Below are 22641 nucleotides of genomic sequence, written 5' to 3' on the forward strand. Positions count from 1 at the left end.
GATCCCACATGCCGCGGAGCAACTAGGCCCGTGAGCCACAATTACTGAGTCTGCGCGTCTGGAGCCCGTGCTCCGCAACAAGAGAGGCCGCGATAATGAGGGGCCCGCGCACCGCGATGAAGAGTGGCCCCCACTTGCCGCAACTAGAGAAAGCCCTCGCACAGAAACGAAGACCCAACACAGCCATAAATAAATACATAAATAAACCCAAAGTTAAAAAAAATATCAGTTGATGAAAATGATTCAATGCATAGTCATTATTTTCTTAAGGAAAAAAAATTGAGAAGCTTGCCTTTTTATTCTCTTAATGGTATATTTTTATTAAGAGAAGTTTTCAACTTTAATGATAAACTGTTTATCAATCTCTCTATGATCAGTGATTTTTCTGTCCAGTTTAATAAATATTTGCCTTCCCCAGATCATAAGGATGTTCTCTCATGTTATCTTCTAGTAGCTTTGTTGTTTTACCTAAGTCTACAATCTATGTGAAATCGATGTTTGGGTATACATAGCTAGGAGTCAAGACACACTGTTGTCTTATGAATATCCAATTGACCCAGCATAATTTATTGATAAGCTCACACTTCCTCACTGCACTGCAGTATCACTTTTGTCATAAATCAAAAGACTATATATGTGTCGGTTTGTTTCTGGCCTCTATTCTTTTCTATTGGTCTATTTGTCTATCTTAGAGCCAAAGCTGCACCATTTTATCCTAATAATGAGTTTATCTCAATAATAAGAGGTGATATATCGTAGGTATAGGCCCTCCAACTTTGTTCTTCTTCCAGACTCTCTTGGCTATTCTTGGCCTTTTGCAATTACATATACAGTTTACCCTTGAACAACGAGGGGGTTGGGAGTGCCAACCCCTACCCAGTCGAAAATCCACAGATCATCTAGTAACTTAGCATTTACTATCAAAAAAAATCTACATGTAAGGGGACCCACACAGCTCAAAGCCATGTTATTCAATGGTCAACTGTAAATTTGAAATCAGCTTGTCAATTTTTACCACAAAATGTCAATTTTTACTGGGATTGCACTGAATCTATACATCAATTTGGAAGAAGTAATATGTTTTCATTAAAAGTCTTCCTAGCCTGAATTTGGTGCAGCCCTCCATTTACTTAGGTTTTCTTTAATTCCTCTCAGAAATAGTATATAGTTTGATATGAAGAGATCTTGCACTATTTTAGATTTATTCATAGGTATTTAATTTTTTATATTATTATGAATTTCATCACCTAAAATTTTTTATTTTCTAATTTATTATTGCTATAATATAGGAATACAATTGAGTTTTATATACTGATCTTGTATTTATCCTTTCCATTGCTCTTAATTTATTCCTGCATTTTTGTGCTTCCATCTGGGATCATTTTTACTTTAGCCTGAATAACTCCCTTTAACAATTCTTTGTGTGGGTCTGTAACAAAAAAGTTTTTATTCTCAATTTTCATTTTCTAAACACATTTATATCTTCATTTTTGAAGTCTATTTTGCTGGGTATAGATTTCTAGGTTACCTTCTTTTAAAACATTATTCCACTTTTCATGGATTTCCTTATTTCTGTTAAAAAGTCAGGTGTGAGTCTTATTATTGCTCTTTTGAAAGTAATATGTCCTTTTTCAACTATATTTTTGGTATATTTGTGGAGGAGGGAATGTTGGGTGTGCAGCTTGATAAAGGGAGTTGATATCAGTCTTCAAGATGTGGGGCCTCTCTCTTCCTCCTAGTTGTCAAAAGCCATCCAGGGCCTTGTCCTACCTTTTTAACAAAAGTGCCTACATGACTGTCCCTGCCTTCTTTAGGAGCAAGTTCTTCTTCTATCCACTGCTTGCACATGGAAGCAAGGTTGAGAGGCTGACCTATCTGACTCTTCCTACAGTGGTACTTCAATCAATAACTCAATTGTCCAAGGGGCCTACAGATATCAATAGCTTCTTTCTGTGTGCTTAGAACACCCCCAAGAGCCACTCCTACTTCTATATTAAGCCTCTGCTTATGCAACTTTTGTTTGTCCAACTATATTCCAGTCCCGTTGGCCTTCTTTTTTTCAAAGATTGTCATAATGTCTGGTCCATTGAGAGCACTCCTTCATGGTTTTCAATATCAACGTATGTGCATGGATGCATATGAAAGTGTGTATTCATCTAACTTTCCTGTAATTTTTAGAGATTTTCTAAAGCGGGGAGGAGTCAGGAGAGGCTAGAACCTGTTCTCAGTCTGCCATCTTGATTCAACCTCTCGGTTAAATTTCTAAGCACATATTGAACTCTTTTAGTACCAAACACAGACAGCTGCTAGTATCATAAGATCTTTTTTGGAAATCTCTGCTTCTGAGGTGATATCATATTAAGCTATTTCAATTTAAGACTCAATCCCCATGTTGAAATTCGCATCTGCATGACACATGTGAATAAGTTTCATTGTCCTTCCTCAAAATTATCTTCCAGATTTTAATATCTCAAAAGACCTGAGAGTTCCGTATTACAGATATTCCTAAAAACGTATCACAACAAAAATATAAATAATATTTTTGCTCAACTATAACAAAAAAGAGTATTTAAAAAATATGTAAAGTGTTAAAATTAAAAAATAAGAAAAAGCAACTCAGTAATCTTGAAATGTTATTTCCCTACACTCAACCCTGAAATTACTTCAATCAACAGGCTCTTTTACCAACACTAATAAATTCATTAATAAACTTATCATTGATTTACCACTGATTGAGAATTAAAGAGTAAAATGCAAACTTGGAAATCTAAAATGGTCTCCAATTGGTTGTACAATAGAAATTTTATATAAATAAATGCAATCCTGAAATCATATAAACACTAACTATTCATAGCAGCTAAATCTAAAGAGTTCAACAAGACAATCTTTTTAAAAATATTTAATGCATATCTAACATGTCCTAGGCACTGTTTTAGGCAGAGGATACAAACAGTGAACAAAACAGACAAAACCCTCTGTTTTGTGGAGCTTATATTCCGGTAAATGCATATAATTTGAATAATATGAACATGGCCTTTTCCTACAGAAATTACTAAAAAGGTAGATAAATATTTTATGCCCAAACACAAACATAGATGGCTCTTATAACAGTCCATCACACAATCACATAAAAAGATTTTGAGAACGTTTATAACACAGAGATACAGTTAGCCACTGACTTCAAAACAACAGAATATCAATATCTTGTCAGAGAATGTGAGCAAGGTCAGGTGCCCTAAAATTTATCTGCGTAAGCGATTCACTTGGAAAAGGAGGTATTGGCTAGATTTTGGTAAGGGTATTAGATGTTAGATAACTCTTAACAGATCTTAATTTATATCCCCAACCAAGCAATTGAAATAATCCAGATATCAGGACTGTGCAGATTGACAAAAACAGTGAGGCAGGAACAAGATTTTGATACCCTAGAGTTGTACTATGCAATATGCTAAATATGAGTCACGCGTGGTTAACTTTGAATTAATTAAAATTTTAAAAGTCAGCTCCTCAGCCACATTAGCCACACTTCAAGTGCACAGTAGCCACATATAGCCTGTCGCGGCAATACTGAACAGTGTACATACAGAACATTTCCCACGCTGCAGCAAGTTCTACTGGACAGTGCTGCTCTCGGGAATCAGAAGAGGCACACGACTCCTGGGAAGAAACAAAACTTTCTAAAGAGGGCTACAAAAAGTGGCAATTTAAGGAATTCCTTGGCAGTCCAGTGGTTAGGACTTGGCATGCTCAATGCCAGGGGTCTGGGTTCGATCCCTGGTCGGGGAATCGGGGAACTAAGATCCCTCAAGCCCCGCGGGGCAGCCAAAAATTTAAAAAAAGGAGTGGCGATTTATAATAATGGCAAAAAGTAAGTTTTCTTCTCCGTCCCTTGGCTATTTTTCAAATTTAAATAAGTTCTCAGTGTGACCATCAGTGTGTTTTCCTCCCTAAGATTATCCTCTATAAAAGGATTCTCAGACCTCCCTGGTGGCGCAGTGGTTAAGAAACCGCCTGCCAATGTAGGGTACACGGGTTCGAGCCCTGGTCCAGGAAGATCCCACATGCTGCGGAGTAACTAAGCTCGGGCGCCACAACTACTGGGCCTGCAATCTAGAGCCCGTGAGCCACAATTACTGTGTGTCACAACTACTGAAGCCCGCATGCCTAGAGCCCATGCTCCGCAACAAGGGAAGCCACCGCAATGAGAAGCCCATGCATGGCAAGGAAGAGTAGCCCCCGCTCCCCGGCTTGCTGCAACTAGAGAAAGCCCCCACGCAACAACCTAGGGCCAATGCAGCCAAATAAATAAATAATAAATTTTTAAATAAATAAAACGAGCTCTCTAAAAATGGGCTCATACTTAAAAAAAAAAAAAAAGAAAGAAAGAAAGAAAGAAAGAAAGAAAAGGATTCTCACCGTTAGAATCCGGAGTGAAAAAGATACGCAATTCTAGTTGCAGCCTCTGAGGCTTCCCTCTACCATGGAAGGGCTCTGCCCTCTGGGTCGCGAAGTCTATGCACACTGGGCATTGGGCTGAACTCCTACTGCCACTCAGCGGAGAGAAGAGACAAGGGCTCCTTTGCCAGTTTGGCGGTTGCCGAGCGACAGAGACAGTGCCGGGCCTGGCCTAAGGAGGAGGGCGCAGACTGAAAGATGCTGAGGGATCTGTAACAACGCCGCCTTCTATTGGCTGAAGAGCACTCGGCCATTGCCATGAGCCAATGAGCAGACGCATACGGATGACGTCAGACGCCATGCGACTCCTCCCACCCACTCTCTAGCGACGCGTCTAGAGACCACCGAAACCCACCTCAAACCCTTTGGTGGGGACGTCTGTATTACCGCATGTTTACCTCGCAGCTCGCGCTACTGCAGGTGTTCTTCCTGATGGTCCCCGAGGGGGTCCGGCCTCAGCCATCTCCGTCCCCATCTGGGGCAGTGTCCACCCAATCGGACCTGGGGCCAAGGACGCAGGGCGAGACCCTTCAATCCTCCTCGGAGGTGCCTGGCGTCTCTACAGTGGGTCCTACTGTCGTGACTCCCTCGGCGCCTGGAAATAGGACCGTGGATCTCTTCCCAGGTGAGGGGAGAGGATGCGGGGTTGGAAACTGCTGACTTAGATCCAAATTATGTGAACAAAGTGAATTCCCATAAAGTAAGGAGTGGGGCTGTTGGAAGAAGGGGAATTAACACTTGGAAGAGTTTGAGGATCCTCACCCCATTTGCTCTGCTTTATGTTGTACTTTTATAGTCTTACCGATTTGTGTCTGTGACTTGACTCCCGGTGCCTGCGATATGAATTGCTGCTGCGACAGGGACTGCTATCTTCTCCATCCCAGGACAGTTTTCTCCTTCTGCCTTCCAGGCAGCGTGAGGTGAGCTGCGATGCTCAGGTTGAATCCTAAAGGGGATTGGGGCTGTAGAGTAAGTAACATTTGGAAGTAGGAAGAGTTAGCCTTCGTGCCTCCCACCCCCACTTCCACTCCTGGGAATGGAACTACCTTGGTTTTTCCCAGGAGAGCCGTTCCTCTTCTGATGCTCTAGAGCAGGGCTGGCCAATAGAATAGAATCTTCGTATTGTCCTGTGGCTGCCCAAGGCGTCCTCTCTTTGGCATCTGACTGATACCGGTGGGGCACCCTTCTTTGGACCGAATCCTCATTCTAAATGTATCTATTCTCCCTCCTGTTTCCTCAGGTCTTCAAGTTGGGTGTGTGTAGACAACTCTCTTATCTTCCGAAGTAATTCCCCATTTCCTTCAAGAGTTTTCATGGATTCAAATGGAATTAAGCAGTTTTGTGTCCATGTGAACAACTGTGAGTAGAAATATGTTGGCTATTCCTATTGCCTAACATTTACTGAGAGTTAGCTTAGTCTCTGATGTTTTTTCCTTTTCTTTGTTTTTTAAACTTTTTTCCCCCCTTTGGATCTCTATCATGCTCCCTCTCCTTCCACCTGTACCCCTGCCCCTTCTTTTTTCTCTTATTAGTGAACATTGGCAATCTCTTTTGCCCTCTTGGCTGTGGACCAGAAAACCCATACAGAACTTTAATTTCAGTCAGCCCTCTTAGCTCAGAGGATTACAGATAGACTATATCTCCCATTTGCTACGATCTCCATGAAGGGGCTCACTGAATCCCCAGTGCCTGACATAAGAGGCACCAAATAATATGTGAATGAATGTCTTTGACAAATGAGTCTACATCAACCTTGTTTTTATTTTATGAGGCAACAATATAGGTGAAAGAACATTTGACTTGGGTCTCAGCCCTTCATTTACTTACCAGCTGCACAGACTTGAACAAATTTCCAGGCTCATTTCTTCAACTGCAGAATGAGAAATAATATCACTAATTCTGAATGTGAAAGTGCTCTGTAACTGTAGAGTGCAATAAAAATGAAAGGTAATTGTTATTAAGGTTTTTAAATAGACTTAGATGGCTTCTGGGGTGGCGCGGTGGTTGAGAATCCACCTGCCAATGCAGGGGACACGATCCCTGGTCCGGGAAGATCCCACATGCTGTGGAGTAACTAAGCCCGTGCACCACAACTACTGAGCCTGCGTGCCGCAACTGCTGAAACCCGCGCGCCTAGGGCCCGTGCTCCACAGCAGGATAGGCCACCGCAGTGAGAGGCCTGTGCACTGCAGGGAAGAGTGGCCCCCGCTCGCCGCAACTAGAGAAAGGCCAGCAGCAAAGCAGGCAGCGAAGACCCAACGCAGCCTAAATAAATAAATAAATAGACTTAAAAAGTTGTTGGTGATGAGTATAACATTTTTAAAGATGTACATCTAATATATGTTTTTTAAATTTATTGTCTAAGAAGCAAGGTAATGTTCTCACATAAAATAGACTTAAATGTCCCTTACACTCTGGAAGTCAGCTCATCCTGGTTTCATCTGTTAGAAAATAAATTGCAAAACTATATTTGTTTCATAAAGCAACCAAGTTTGGGTTTGAGGGACCTTGAATTTGGAAGCAGTTATCAGGAGCCTTGCGGCCATTCAGGTTGTGAGAAGGTAAAGGGAGCAAGGCAAATGCTGCATTTTAAAATAAGGCTGCAGCTGCCTCATCCTTTCCAAATCTCCCATTGCCTTCTAGTTCTAGCCTCATGAAAATGCTCCAGGGATATCACAGTAGTGTCCAACTGGTGCTGCCTGCTTTTAACCGCCCCCTGCTTCCCATGCCATACTGTTTCCAGACCAGTGTTTCTGAACTTTCTTTCCCCAGCAACACCTGAGAATCACTCCTTTAGAACTTATGGGATACTTTGAATTGTTATCATTTTATATGAATGTTGTGTCTCCCCAGGTAAATTGTCGGTGCGTAGAAAGGATGGACCATATCTTTGCCCACAGTGTTTAATATTTGCTGATAATAATCATCAGTAACAGACATTGTTAGTCAGAGGCTGTACAACATAATGGAGTGGGAAAAATCCTAGACCAGGAATCGGGAGATCTGTGATCTACTCCTGGCTCTGCCAGATGGCTCTGTGGCCTTTTGCAACTCATTTACCTCTTAGGATCCAAATTTCCTAATGGAATTGGACCAGATGATCTCTGGGCTTCCTTCCACATCTGAAATTGTATCAATCTAAGTCTAAATACCTTTAAGCCCTGTTGGGTGTAATATACCATACATGATGGTAGAAATTTTAGACAGAAATTCTATTTATCCTTAGCCTGTGCTTCTTATCTGCATTAGTCCTGCTTACCATCACTACCACCAATATCCCTGCACTACAGTGAGAGACAAAATGTTAATGTTCTCTTATTCTTTTAAGCCATGAAAAAATATTCAGATGGATATTTTCCATCTCAACGTACCTTCTTTTTTTAGCTTAACTTTTCTTTCATTTATAAAGATAGAAATAACTACATTTTTAATGAGGTAAGTATTTCTTCCATGTGGTTTTCAGGGTATGAGTTCTGAAGGAAATATTAAACAGCTCCTGGAAGCTTTAAAATTTGAACATTTCGGATCAGAGATGGAAGAAGGTGGTCTGCAGACCAGCAGCATTAGTATCACCTGTTCCAGAGCAAGGCTTTTCAATCCTAATATGCACCCACATCACCTGGAGATCTTGTTAACATGCACATTCTGATTCAGTAGGTCTGGAGCATGGCTTAAGATTCTGAATTTCTGACAACATCCCAGGTAATGCTGGGGGGCTGCTAGTCTGTGGACCACACTTTGAGTGATAAAGATCTAGGAGACAGATAGAAAGTGAGTAGCCTGAAAGGCCCCAGAATTGAGAGTTATCTTCATTTCGTGTTCCGTGAGAAAGCTGAAAAGTCAAATGATTAGGACTTTGTGATCACAGAGGATAAAGGTCAAGCTTATGTAATGTAGCATCTTCATTAGCTTTTGGTGATGCACGTCTTGATTTCCTTTTGAATCTGTCCAAATGACCATATTTATGAAGAAAGAAAGAAACTAGTATGGGCCAATTTTCTGCTACATTCCTTTTTCAAGTTAGAAAACTTGGGTGGTAAAACAGGGTGTTGTGCATTACAGGCCACCCTCTGGGCAGGGGAGAATGTCAGAGGCCTTTACCTACATCTCTCTTCTGGTTCTGAAGTGCCATAAGGAGATGGCTGCAGGAGCTTGGATAGATTTATACATTGCTATAATATAAATTACAAAATTGTTAGAGAAAATACCCTTTGGGTGTATTTGAAAAATCTTGAATGTAGAAATTATAAGGTGAAAGGAATAAAATACGACAAATCCATATACTTGAGAGATGGAAACCTTATTATGAGGAATGGTTAGTTGAAGTTTAGAGGAGATTGGAAGACTTGGAGAAGACAAGTCAAATATTGTCTCCAACTCTGCCATCTTCCTATGGAAACAGTACCATTTTGTTGTACTAGAGACTCCTCTGGTATGGGACAAATGTGTGCATTACCGAGACTCCTATTTTCATCACAAATTGCTAATCATACACATTCCTGGCATCAGAGACTTGGAACTGACTGGCATTCGTTGGTCATATTCTTATCTCAGATATTAATACTAAAACAATAATTCAATTAACAAATTACAAATAAATTATTAGGTGATAGAAATCAAAATTGTTATTATCTCTGAAGATGGCGTATTGATTGGGAACCTGGGAAAATGTTCTGAGTGGTAGTAATAAAAGTATATAAATGTTTAAAAATTCTTTGAGTTTATGCTTAAGATTAGTGCATTTGCATACTTTACTGTGTATATTTTATGCCTCAATAAAAATATTTTTAAAGATTAGTTTCTTGGTATGCCAGATACTTAAAAATGATTTTATTTTATCTAAACCCCTTTTCTTTTTAAAAATATTTTAGCAAAATTAAACTATTTCCAGAAGCTCCAAAAGGTCAATGCAACCAGCTTCCAGGCCCTGGCTACAGAGTTTGGAGGTGAATCATTCACTTCAACATTCCAAACCCAGTCACCACCACCTTTTTACAGGGTGAGCCTACGGAAGGGGGAGGGATTGTTTGGTTTGGTTTTTCCCCGCATACTGACAATTGACTAGGTATATTTGAGATACCCACCTGCAACTAGGTTAGCCACTGTCAGCTCTTTTGGAGGGCAGTATTGTCCATGTTAACAACCTATTGAGTTAACTTTTGTTTCTGCTTATTCTTTTCTGGTGGCATTCAGTCCAATCTCACTGTGAATAAATTTCTGTTATACTTTGTTTAGGCTGGGGACCCCATTCTGACTTACTTCCCCAAGTGGTCTGTAATAGGCTTGCTGAGGCAACCTGCAGGAGTCGGAGCTGGGGGCCTCTGTGCTGAGAACAATCCTGCAGGTGAGCCTGGAGTACAAGTGCCAGCCTTTTTGTTCAGTTTAAAATAGGCTTTCTCATGTACCACTCCCTTAATTCTAAGGTTTCCTGGAGAGTAAAAGTACAACCTGTGCTCGTTTCTTCAAGAATCTGGCAGATAGCTGTACCTTGGATCCCACCCTCAACGCTGCCTCTTATCATAACTTCACAGTCTTGAAGGTGGGTGTCCCTTCTCTCCCCACTGTCACCACTGTGGACTTAAAAAGTTATCATGCTTCCCACAATCACTGAACTGGAAGTCAGGATGCCCAAGAGCTACGTAGAAGGCAGAGGGCCTAAAAGCCCTGTCACCTGAAGAAAGATGAAAGAAGTAGGGATAGATAGCCAGGATAAGAGGTTCTCACCTTTCTGGCTAGTGGAATTTGCTAAGGGAGGTAGGATGGGGTGACATCTCACTATTTCACCAGAACTTGTTGCTTTTGCTGTTTGTCAGAGCTCTACTCAGAGTAGGTGGGCGCCACAGCGCATCCAGCCTCCGCTCAGCCCTGCTTCTGGCATTTTCGTGTAAGGAAGAGTCAGGTAGAAAAAAAGTGTTGATTTTTTTTTTTCCCCCCCAAATGAGAAACCACAAGCTCCTGGAGATTTTATGTTAAGATATATGCACACTCATGTCCTTGCTGTTCTCTTATACTAGGTTCCAAGAGGTTTGAGTGATCTGCAGAATACGAAGGTATGATGCTTTTTACCAGGAAAAACGAAAGAATATTTGGTCCCTTTACATCTGAGGCAGTTTCACTCTAGATTGTAATGGTGAAAGAGAATGTGTGTGTGATGCATCAAACTGTTCAAGTATGAGTCTAAAAGAGTGTTTTTCTGTTTGTTCTATATAATTAATAAGCATCATATGAAATAAGAATTCATAAGGTATTAGGTAAGTTTGAGAAACTTCGGGTTAAATAAAGTTAAACATTATATTTAGGATGGACTACTTGAAGTCTTTAATGTGCTAGAGGGTCTTCTTAATCTCTAAGAGGGAAGTGTCAGATACAGTATTTCTAAAACTTATTTGACCATGGAACCTTTATTTTATATCTATAGAAGTAATGTTCCAAAAAATATGTTTTGAGAAGTGCTGAATTAGAATGACTTTTGAACTTAAGTTGTAGACTGGCAATGGAAGGAGAGAGGAAGGTGATGGTCAAAAAGGAAAATTCTCATTTCAGCATAATATGTAACGAGAAGAAAAAGTGCTGCTTTCAATTTTAATTGATTTGCCTCTTTCCCTTGCTAGTTCCAGGTGCCTGTAACACCTGTCTCACAGGCTGACTCTCCTCTGCTGGCTGGAAACACTTGTCAGAATGTTGTTTCCCAGGTAGGGACGCTGACCTCAGATTCTGGACTGATGTATGTTGATCGGCATTAGCAGAGGTGCTTCATCTTCCATTAAGTACCAGGCCAACCCCACGTGAATTTTTGAGCATTACCTGTAACTTCACACATCAAGGACTGAGCCCATCACCTTCCTCCCCGTGTGTTTCAGTCGTTTCCATTGCTGCCGTCCTCTGGCATTTCACATCCAGAACATTAAGATTATTTCTGGTTCTTCTTTCTTTGCCCATGTGCAGTCTGTTATGGTTTTTACTGACCACAGTTTCTTTTATTGACAAAGTCAGTATCATCTGAACATCTGAAATAGACTAGTCAACTTCTTTTCCTTTATTCTCTCTCTTCTAATCAACCAACAAAAGTAAGAATTATTGGAAAGCATCATTTTAAAAACTATGCTCAGAAATCTCAGGTTACCTTCACTTTTTCATGACTTCTGTCTCCAGCTACCATCTTTATTCATCCTCGGACACTGTGAGAGCCAGGCAAACCAGGTTTCCATTCCATGCTCACCTCTGCCTGTGCTCCTACTCACCTCCTCTGCACAAGATCAAAACTTATTTTTCTTCCCTTTCAGTTCTTACCATAAACTCACCTCTCCCATGAACTCTTTCAAAGAGCTCTATCCAGTCTCTTTTTTTCATGTGTAGATATAATATGAAGTCAAATTTTATCTTTTCATGGTATTGGTATTTGGCATTTTTAAGATTACTTTTTTAGTCTCTCTCATCCAGTTACTTTTTAAAATTGAGATATAATTGACATATAACATTGTATTAGTTTTAGGTGTACAACATAATGATTTGATGCACATATATATTGTGAAATGATCATGACAGTAAGTTTAATTAACATTCATTACCACACATAGTTAACAAATTTTTTTCTTGTGGTGAAAACTTTTAAGATCTGCTCTCTTAGCCACTTGCACATATATAATGCAATATTGTTAACTACAGTCACCATTCTGTTCCCTCATTCAGTTATAGTAAAACGCTTAAAGACAGGAAATCTTCTGTACTAAACATAATTGGCCCACAAAATAATTTTTATTAATTGATTCTACTTTTGTATTTCAGGTCATCTATGAGATAGAAACCAATGGGACTTTTGGAATCCAGAAAGTGTCCATCAGTTTTGGGCAAACCAACCTGACTGTTGAGCCAGGCACTTCATTCCAGCAACACTTCATCCTTCACTTCAGGGTTAGGGCCCTTCTCCTACAGGGGATCAAGAAGAAAGAAATATCGGGTTAGAGGTAGCTCCCCTGCTTCTGTAACACACGCAAGATAGAATAAGAATATGAAGGACTAGTTCAGTCTGTCAACTGAAGCCTCAACATTTAATATTCCATAATTTAACTTCAAGTGATAAGGATTCAACAGTGTTTATTCATTAGCATGTTCCCCCAGCAAAGCAGGACTTCACTCACAAATCCAAACTCTTTTTTTAAATAGTCATTTTGAATCATAAACTCAACTAATATCCCACAAAAATTCTTTAACTAGCTTTTTTCATGTTTCTGGGCATTCAGCGTTTTACTCACTTCCCACTTAATCTAAGTTTCCAGTCTTGATCACCACCTTTTGGCTTTCTTCACTTTCTTTCTTTTTGAACCCAGCAGAGTCCAGTTTCTTCTCAACTCTACCCTCAAGTGATCAAGCAAATCCCATGTCTCTCAGAGTTCATCTGTGGAACATCTATAGTTAATTAAAATATATTTCTAAATTACATTTAAACTCCTCTGGTTGGGGCTTCCCTGGTGGCGCAGTGGTTGAGAATCTGCCTGCCGATGCAGGGGACACAGGATCGAGCCCTGGTCTGGGAAGATCCCACATGCCACGGAGCAACTAGGCCCTTGAGCCACAACTACTGAGCCTGCGCGTCTGGAGCCTGTGCTCCACAACAAGCGAGGCCACGATAGTGAGAGGCCCGCGCACGGCGATGAAGAGTGGCCCCCACTTGCTGCAACTGGAGAAAGCCCTCGCACAGAAACGAAGACCCAACACAGCCATAAATAAATAAATAATTAAAAAATTAAAAAAATAAACTCCTCTGGTTTTAGCCACACTGAATATAGCTCTAAATTAATAGTAATTTTGAAAAACAGGATTGATAGATTGTTGATAGATCTTTAGTTGTAATCCTTGGTAGAAGTAGCATGTAGTGAACATCAACGTTCAGATCCTCAGGATTTATTTTAGTGAATAAAAAACAGTAACAGATGCTGAAGTATCAATTTCTGCAAAATGCTGCACTGTGGAAGGAAGCCAGATTGTTCAGTGCAGCTAACCTACAGCATTGCCTTAAGGAAGGGTATGAAGCCACACTGGAAGGTGGGAGAGCATGCTTTTCTCCATATTGACTTTTCCTTCACTCTTTCTGCAGGCTTTTCAACAGAGCACAGCTGCTTCGCTTACTGGTTTTAGAAGTGGGAATCCTGGCTATATTGCTGAGAAGCCACTCCTGGCTCTAACCGGTGATAGAAGACACTCAGTATCCTTCTTTGGGTCTCTGGGTGGCCTATTGCAGCCTAATGAGAAAAACTTTAACTACTGATCTTTTGGATTTTCCAATTCTGAGGTTCCCCCATTTTTTAGGTATTGCGGACTTGCTTTACTAAACCATTAATACATTATGGTCTCAAATGTTGATGCTACCAAAGGCTTTAGAACTTACATTAGCCTAGCCAAAGGTGAGGATCCTGACTGAATTTTGTTAGTTTTAACGAAATATTTATATGCTGGTGTGTGGTCATCCATTTTTGGAAAAACAATAATTGTTTCTTTATGTTTTCATTGCCAGAGGAAAAAGAATTGTGACTTGAATAATATGATATTAATAAAGTATAAAAAGCGTTAAGGAAATAATAAGAAGCATAAATTTTCCAATCTGCCTACTTTTTTTTCTTTTATGATCTCCTTGACCATTGCCTTCCACCTCAGATGACCCTCTTACAGAGCAAGGGTGATGGAACTTGCTCTATTAAGAGACACGAAGTACAATTTGGAGTGAATGCAATATCTGGATGCAAGCTCAGGTAATTCTCTGCTTCCACATCATTTCCAACAGATTTGTCTCTGCCTGTAGGGAATATGTTGATGTGGCAACTTTTATATTTTGAAATCAGAGTTCAGAGAATGCTAGCTAGGAGTAATGTTTAAATAATATTAATATTACTAAGAGTTTTTTTTGCCAGTCCTTTATATCTGCTAAGGATTATTTCCTTCAGTTTATTTTAAGATATCATTTCTAATGTTTGGATGAATTACATTATTATGTTAGCATTGGACTCCAGCCTCCGTGGTGTTTCATTTCAGGCTGAAAAGGGTGGACTGCAGCCACTTGCAGCAGGAGATTTATCAGACTCTTCATGGAAGTCCCAGACCAGAGCACGTTGCCATCTTTGGTAATGCTGACCCAGCCCGGAAGGGAGAGTGGGCCAGAATCCTCAGCAGGAACTGCAGTGTTTCAGTAAGGAGAGAAATACACATTCTGGCCAAAGCTCACTTTCCTCTTTTGTTTATTAAGATTAAAACCAGCCCTGTTTCCATAGTTGATTTGGTTGTCATAGAAGAAAGATAATGCGGTTGTCATAAAAGAAAGAATATAAGAAATCATGCCCGTTTGAAGTCATTATTTCAGGTTAGGTTTATACATAACTTTCCTCACTTAGAGAAAAATTTGAAGGTAGGAAGTCTAGAGATTGGCCTCTGGTTCAAAATCAACCTTACTCATAATAGAAAAATAAACTAAATATATTTCATATATATTTCAGATGTTCTCTTACATTCTTGAATATTTGGTCAGCACAGATTCTTTTTTTTTTTTTTTTAATAAATTTATTTATTTATTTATTTTTGGCTGCGTTGGATCTTCGTTGCTGCGCGCGGGCTTTCTCTAGTTGCGTTGAGCGGGGGCTACTTTTTGTTGCGGTGCACGTGCTTCTCATTGCGGTGGCTTGTTGCGGAGCACGGGCTCTAGGCGTGCAGGCTTCAGTAGTTGTGGCTCGCGGGCTCAGTAGTTGTGGCTCGCGGGCTCTAGAGCGCAGGCCCAGTAGTTGTGGCGCACGGGCTTAGTTGCTCCGCGGCATGTGGGATCTTCCCGGACCAGGGCTCGAACCCGTGTCCTCCGCATTGGCAGGCGGATTCTTAACCACTGCGCCACCAGGGAAGCCCACAAATTCTTTCTCTGAGGTTGAAATTGTGTTCTTTGTGTTATAAAAATTTACATTTTTACATTTACGTTTAGTAAAAATACATTAACACAGTAAAAATTCAAACCATGTAGAATAGTGTTAATGAAAAGTAAAAACCTCAGTACCCACTGCCCCTGAAGAAATCTCATTTAGCTGTTTCTGTTTTTACTTTTTCTGGTGGCCACTACATCAGTGCTCAGCAGGTGTACCTCTTGATTCCAGTCTAAGTAAAATAGGGAAATCTGTGTGTGTCTAAGTAAAATAAAGAAATCTTTCTTCTTCCTCTTTTGCCTACCCCCTACCTCCTGGCTTTAATCAACTGTACCTTTAATTTTATTTCCTTTCACTTAAACTTTTTAATTGTTTATTTTTCTGTATAAATAATACATACACTTGGCTCAAAATTCCAAAAGTACAAAATAAAACTCTCTCTCAGACAACTTTTCCTTTCCACAGAGGCAAACGGAGTTACTAGTTTCTTTCCTTCTAGAGATATTGCATGCTCACACAAGTAAATACTCATATTCTTTTTTTTAATCCAAATGATATAATATCATAAACACAGCTCTGCACTTTGCTTTTTTCACTTGACCTTCAGAGTTTATTCCATATCATTATATAATAAGCTTCCTCATTCTTTGCATGGTATAGTTGCATACTATTTCATTATATGGATGAACCATAAATAATTTATTTAGCCAGTTTTATTGGTGAACATTCAGGTTGTTTTCAGCCTTTTGCTGTTACATACAGTGTAGCATTTTATAACCTGGTTCAGGCACCATTTCATACGTGTGAAAATAAACCTATATGATAAATCCTAGAAGTAGAATTGCTAGATAAAAAGGTATATACATTTACATTTTTAATAAATATTGCCAATTTATTTCCCATCAGGTTGTACCAATTTACAGTCCCACTATCCATCTATGAGATGGCTTGTTACCCCATACTCTCCTCAACACTGGGTTATCAAACTTTTAATTTTTGCTCATCTGATAAGTGAAAAATAGCATCCCATTGTAGTTTTATTTTTCTCTTACTATGAGTAAGGTTGAGTATCTTGACATATAGTTGAACAATTCATGTTTTCTTCACTATGATCTATTTATATCTCTCGCCCATTTTTATTGAATTACTTGTCTTATAACTTGTAGAAAATCTTTGTATTTGAGAAATTGGCTCTTTTCTGTTGTATGATTTGTAGATATTCTTTTCCCAGTTTGTCATTTGTCTTTTGACTTTGTTTATGGCTTTCATGCCATGCAGAAATTGATTTTCATATTGTGAGATTTATCAATCTTCTTTTTGTTTTTTTTTCAACTTTCACATTTTAGTTCAGACTTTGAAAGGCCTTTCCCCTTAGAGATTATTTTTAAAGTACCCCCTTTCCCTTTCTCAGCACTATTATGACTTGATTCCTTGTATACTTCTTTCCTTTAATGAGACTTGGGAGATAAGTAGCTACATGTACTTGATCCAGCCTTTGGGGAACTGCAGTCAAACTGAGTTCTCTTAAACTTCATACAGCCTTACTGAGGGAGCGTGGTTTTGGGTAATACGTGGCTGAGTACAGAAAAGGTTAGTGACAAGGATTGAGATTATAGTGGAACTACTCTTTATTATTCTTTTTTTTGTTTTGTTTATTTTTTTAATTTATTTATTTATTTAATTATTTATTTATTTATTTATGGCTGTGTTGGGTCTTCGTTTCTGTGCGAGGGCTTTCTCTAGTTGTGGCGAGCGGGGGCCACTCTTCATCGTGGTGCGCGGGCCTCTCACTATCGCGGCCTCTCTTGCTGCGGAGCACAGGCTCCAGACGTGCAGGCTCAGTAATTGTGGCTCACGGGCCCAGTTGCTCTGCGGCATGTGGGATCTTCCCAGACCAGGGCTTGAACCCATGTCCCCTGCATTGGCAGGCAGATTCTCTTTTTTTTTTTTTTTTTTTTTTTTTTTATAAATTTATTTATTTATTTATTTATTTTTGGCTGTGTTGGGTCTTCGTTTCTGTGCAAGGGCTTTCTCTAGCTGCGGCAAGCGGGGGCCACTCTTCATCGCGGTGCGCGGGCCTCTCACTGTCGTGGGCCTCTCTTGTTGCGGAGCACAGGCTCCAGACGCGCAGGCTCAGTAGTTGTGGCTCATGGGCCTAGTTGCTCCACAGCATGTGGGATCTTCCCAGACCAGGGCTCGAACCCGTGTCCCCTGCATTGGCAGGCAGATTCTCAACCACTGCGCCACCAGGGAAGCCCGGCAGGCAGATTCTCAACCACTGCGCCGCCAGGGAAGCCCCTCTTTATTATTCTTAAACCTACTATTTATATTTTTAAATCACATTTTTGAAGGATATTTGATAACATGGAAAATTTTTCCTAATGTAGATAGAATAAATGAAAGGAAAAGTGTTTTAAAATATTTGGAACAAACACATGAAAAGGTGTTCAACATCATTAGCCACTAAGGAAATGCAAAACCCCAAGGAGATGCCACTTCATACCCACTGGGATGGCTATAATTTTAAAAATGGACAATAACAAGTGTTGGCAGGAATGTGGAGAAATTGGAACCCTCAGACATTGTTGGTGGGACTGCAAAATGGTGGAGCCAATTTGGAAAAGAGTTTGACAGTTCCTTAACAAATTGAACATAAACATAGTCTGTCTTCCCCTAGTCCTAGTTTAGACATGTTATTGCCTGTGTCTGAGCCTTACTATAAAAAGTATGAACTTAGAAAAGCACAGGCATATTTGAGGATAGTTTGTATCTGCTAAGTTATAGTAACCTCCTGATTTATGTCCTCACTTCCATCAGTGCTTCCTGCATCTTGGAATTAATCCTCCTGGGGGTCACACTGCTTGGTTGGACTTCATAATCTAACCCTGAAATGTCCTTCCTTAATCTTTTCACTGTTCCTGTGTTCAAATCCTTTGCTTCAGTCAAGTGACCTGCTCAAGGCCAGTGCCTCACACATGTCTGGCACATAGGAGACACTCAGTAACTGTTCTAATTAATCAGCAACTGTCTCTCAATGGCATCATGTGCTGTTCTAGTTGCGTACCATTTTATATGCCATCTCTCTACGTAAATTTTCCTTTAAACACTATTTCTTCCAGTCACATATTACTCATCGCAGTTCCACAAAACCATCCTCAACCAGAAAGGCTGTTTCTTCTTCTGGCATTCCACAGTACTGACTGCACCACTCACTGAGCACTTCTTATAACCATTCTACATGGGCTCATGTTTTATTAATCTCTACATTAGTATTTCCATTTTAGAATATTAATTTTTTAAGCTCATGGACAGTAATATGGCCTATTACGAACTTCTGTGTCCTTTCTCTAAGCCACATTGCCTTCTCTGTTATTGTGTAATGTTTAAGCAACAGTGGCTACTTAATTCATGGTAGATAACTATGGGCAACCATCAGCAATTGAAGCAAATGCTTCTTTTCCCTTCTGCAGGCTATGCATTGTACTTCCTGCTGTGTCATACCAGTTTCCTTGGAGATCCAGATATTATGGGCATATGTAGGCCTCCAGTCCAACCCACAGGCTCATGTGTCAGGAGCCCGATTCCTATACCACTGTCAGCCCATACAGGTAAGTCTTGGCTCATAAAGGACCACCAAGCCTTGCAAAGCCTTGATTGTCTTATCAGCCGTTTGATGACCAGATAATTTTTTAACTTCTGAGAGCCAATTTATGCTACCAGCCAGTGTTTGGTTAGAATGAGCTGACACAATTAACATTCAAGTCAATCCTCCCTGCCTGGTTACTGAAATTTAACATGTTTTTATGGTGAATACAATCTATATCCCTTTTTTTCTGTTTTTTTTTTTTTTTAATTGCATGACTATGGTAATAGGTTAGTTCTTTTAACTTAATCATACCAGTATTACTACACTGGTTGATTCAACCACAGAAAAGATTTTCCATAACTGTATTCAGTGTGACAGTCACATGCTAATTACAGTCTCTGGGCCTGTTGGTTGCTGTTAAAGTTACTACTGTGGCTAGTTTGTAGTCATCAATTCTTGGTTGATTGCACTCCATTAAAATAAATGTTTTTTTTTTGGCCGCACCATGCGGCTTGTGGGATCTTAGTTCCCAGACCAGGGATCGAACCTATACCCCCTGCAGTGGAAGTGCAGGATCCTAAACACTGGACCGCCAGGAAATTCCCTAAAATAAATAATTTTAATATGTAGTAAACACATACCCATTGTTTATGATGTGCCTTAAGACAGCTTTAGCATCTGTCTTGGTTTTAGAACATAACACTTAGCTTTAGAAGTTCAAAAACAGAAATCATTAGGTCCTGGTGAACTGATTCATGTATGAACTTATTAACTTTTAATGGAAATTAAAACTAATTGAAATTATTACCTGTAAGTCATTGCATTTACCTCCCAGAAAAGAAACTAGAGACTACATTTAAGTCAGAAGTAAAATACCTTTAGCTCCTCCCTCACCACAGAGTTGACCACCTTAGCTCTCCATGCCTGTAAATGTGTTAAAACTCAGGTTGCTGGAAACTGTGTTAATGAGAACATTCCATTCTCCCTGTGTTGGTTTACTGAATAAAATAGAACTCTCTGTAAGACTCATTTAATCTGTTACAGATACTGCACTGAATCTATTGTTTTATTTTTATGAACTGTATCTTTATTTATGAATACCTGTGTAGTTTGGGAGGATACCTACAGGACTGTTTTTATCTTCCTGAATCTCTGGCTCTCTTAGGCATTGAAGCTACCCAGTACCTCTTTCTTGTCTAGATATTTTTAATCATTATATTTTTCTAGTATTTAGTAGAGGTTAGCTTTTCAGGTTAGTCTGCCCCCTCTACAAAGTGTTTTGTTTTTTAAATTTGTGTCAACCTTTAAAAATCAAGAAATTTTACCTTCACATCCAGATCTCTGACTTCTCTTGAAAATCTGGTGGTAAATATCCTACACTCCTGCATGGCATAAACTCTCCTGCCGCTGAATGGTGATTTCAACTAATAGAGTACCCCATTCACACAGCCTATACCTACCCACCCTTAGCCATCCCACTTCTCTCATTCAGGTTATTTGCTTAGGCTGGTAGGCATTTGTGTTTTTGCACCTTGAAATGAAGGTCGGTTGAATTTTGAACTGAACTGTCTGAATGACTTTTCATGGTATAAATGTAGCTTTAGAAACACTTGAAATTCCTCTCACTATAAAAAGTGAAGCAGCAAAATTTTTGGAACGTTCCCAACAACAAACTACAAAATAGGGAAGAATTTAAGCAAAACACTGTGTAGACTTCCCTGTCTTCTTGTATGATAATAATAATAGCAAAACATTTATTGAACATTTACTATGTAACAGGCACTGGTAATATTTTTTATGTGTTTTTAGTATTGAATTCTCACAACAAACCCATGAAGTAAATAGGATTTATTTACATGGTACTCTGCTGCTTATGTTTTTGTACTAATTGGTCCTTTAAAGGGATCTTTAAGTTTGGGGCTTAATAAAATACATCATGTCTTCTGTCTGAATATAAACTTTCTTTTAATTTAAAAAAGAAAATATATCTCAAGGAAGAAACAACTAGTTATAAAGAATATTTTGAATCAATAAAACCAAAATAATAAGTGAGCTAAAAGAACAGTGTAACATCACAGGATCAAGGCTCTGAACCTTTCTAGAATTATAATATTCATTTCTATATTTAAGTGGATCATCAAGCTTTTTGGATTATCTAGGAGACCTGTTGCCTGAAGTTGAGGGTGGTAATTAAGATCCCAGGTATTGAGTCAGACAGACGTAGGCCCAAATCATGTTATTTTATTTCTCTAAATCTAATTACTCTCATCTATAAGATGGAGGTTAATAATAATACTTCATTAGGTTGTGCAGATTAAATGAGATCATAAAATAAAACATTTAACACATTTCCTGGCACATAGTGAGTACTCAGTAAATATCGCTCATCATATCATCATTATTATTTTATTATCATACCTTTTTTGGTTCTGAATTTCCATATAAATAGCATATCAAATAGGTTTAAAGCAAAACACAAAAGAGATAAGCAGGAATTAGAGCAGTGTTTTTCAACCTTTGTTGGCTATCATACATGGTAAGAAATATATTTTACATCACAACCCAGCTTATAACACATATATATATAAAACTGAAATAAGATTTTTATGAAATGTTATCTTTATGCAGTACACTCTGTCATAGTCTGTTCTATTGTAATTTATTGTTTTATTTTTTTTTTATTTTTTTTTTACACACACACACACACACACACTGTATTTTATTTTTACAAGAGATAAATAGACTGACACCAAGCATTGTAAATGGATGACCACAACAAAAACAACAATGATTGCAATTACCAAACATGAAACACACTCATACTATGTCATAATATTGACATTCAGTCCAGTAATCCTCCACTGTAACAGCTCCTTTACTTTGCAGTGAAAATTGATTTGTATGTTCTTTGCCTCTGAGTCCTTGTGGGATTTTTTTTTTTTTTAATTCAGACAGAAAGTGACAAAAATTACACTCATCATCATCAGTTCACTCAGTCCCATGTAATTAATTTTTTTTTTCATCTTGATCTTTTGTTAGCACTTTTATGAGTTCATCAGTTTTTCATTAGAGTTCTGAAAATGCTTATTCATTCAGTTCAGCAGTACAGTCAGTTACCAGAAACCTGTACTTGTCAGAGTCTTTTCCATGAATTTCTTGAAGATGAAACCCTTTTATAGGAACATATTTGCAAAAGCATCAGAGTACACCCAGAACTGTCTGTAAATGACAAAAGACTTAAAAATGACCACAGTTAAAGATTTGATGAAAGTTCATAATAATGCAGTTGACAAGAAAATTAGTTATTTCTGCGATATACATTTTAAAGTAATAACTAGGATTGTGACTTATAACATTATACCAGAACATATAAGATTTTTAGAAATTTCATGTAATGTCTGAAACATTTATATTAACATATTTCCATACAAATAACCCAATGAAACTTTAGTATTAGTTGTTTTGTTTGTTTGGTTTTTTTTATACTGCATGTTCTTATTAGGCATCAGTTTTATACACATCAGTGTATACATGTCAATCCCAATCGCCCAATTCAGCACACCACCATCCCCAGCTCACCGCAGTTTTCCCCCCTTGGTGTCCATATGTCCATTCTCTACATCTGTGTCTCAACTTCTGCCCTGCAAACCGGTTCATCTGTACCATTTTTCTAGGTTTCACATACATGCGTTAATATACGATATT

The 22641-nt window shown here is 39.0% G+C and overlaps 2 protein-coding genes across 3 annotated transcripts in view; one reads left to right on the forward strand and one right to left on the reverse strand.

Annotated features, from left to right (window-relative positions):
* The window catches only part of ENTPD1 (ectonucleoside triphosphate diphosphohydrolase 1), a 125309-nt gene extending 120701 nt beyond the window's left edge, over positions 1-4608 (reverse strand). Inside the window, exon 1 of the mRNA XM_059899700.1 lies at positions 4417-4608. The gene's annotated coding sequence lies outside the window, so the exon portion shown is untranslated. The remainder of the gene's footprint in view (positions 1-4416) is intronic.
* A 157-nt stretch (positions 4609-4765) lies between these two features.
* The window catches only part of TCTN3 (tectonic family member 3), a 34225-nt gene continuing 16349 nt past the window's right edge, over positions 4766-22641 (forward strand). The window contains exons 1-13 of one of the 2 annotated variants that reach the window (XM_059899237.1): positions 4766-5080; positions 5252-5375; positions 5696-5814; positions 9327-9454; positions 9691-9799; positions 9879-9994; positions 10470-10505; positions 11067-11147; positions 12241-12366; positions 13550-13657; positions 14107-14201; positions 14482-14635; positions 18821-18958. In XM_059899237.1, the coding sequence (XP_059755220.1) occupies positions 4846-5080; positions 5252-5375; positions 5696-5814; positions 9327-9454; positions 9691-9799; positions 9879-9994; positions 10470-10505; positions 11067-11147; positions 12241-12366; positions 13550-13657; positions 14107-14201; positions 14482-14635; positions 18821-18958 (1569 nt within the window). In that variant the 5' untranslated portion in view covers positions 4766-4845. The remainder of the gene's footprint in view (positions 5081-5251; positions 5376-5695; positions 5815-9326; positions 9455-9690; positions 9800-9878; positions 9995-10469; positions 10506-11066; positions 11148-12240; positions 12367-13549; positions 13658-14106; positions 14202-14481; positions 14636-18820; positions 18959-22641) is intronic. The other variant, XM_059899238.1, reaches the window with a different exon arrangement.

The sequence above is a fragment of the Balaenoptera ricei genome, chromosome 16, assembly GCF_028023285.1.
Source record: "Balaenoptera ricei isolate mBalRic1 chromosome 16, mBalRic1.hap2, whole genome shotgun sequence".
NCBI classification, from domain to species: domain Eukaryota; kingdom Metazoa; phylum Chordata; class Mammalia; order Artiodactyla; family Balaenopteridae; genus Balaenoptera; species Balaenoptera ricei.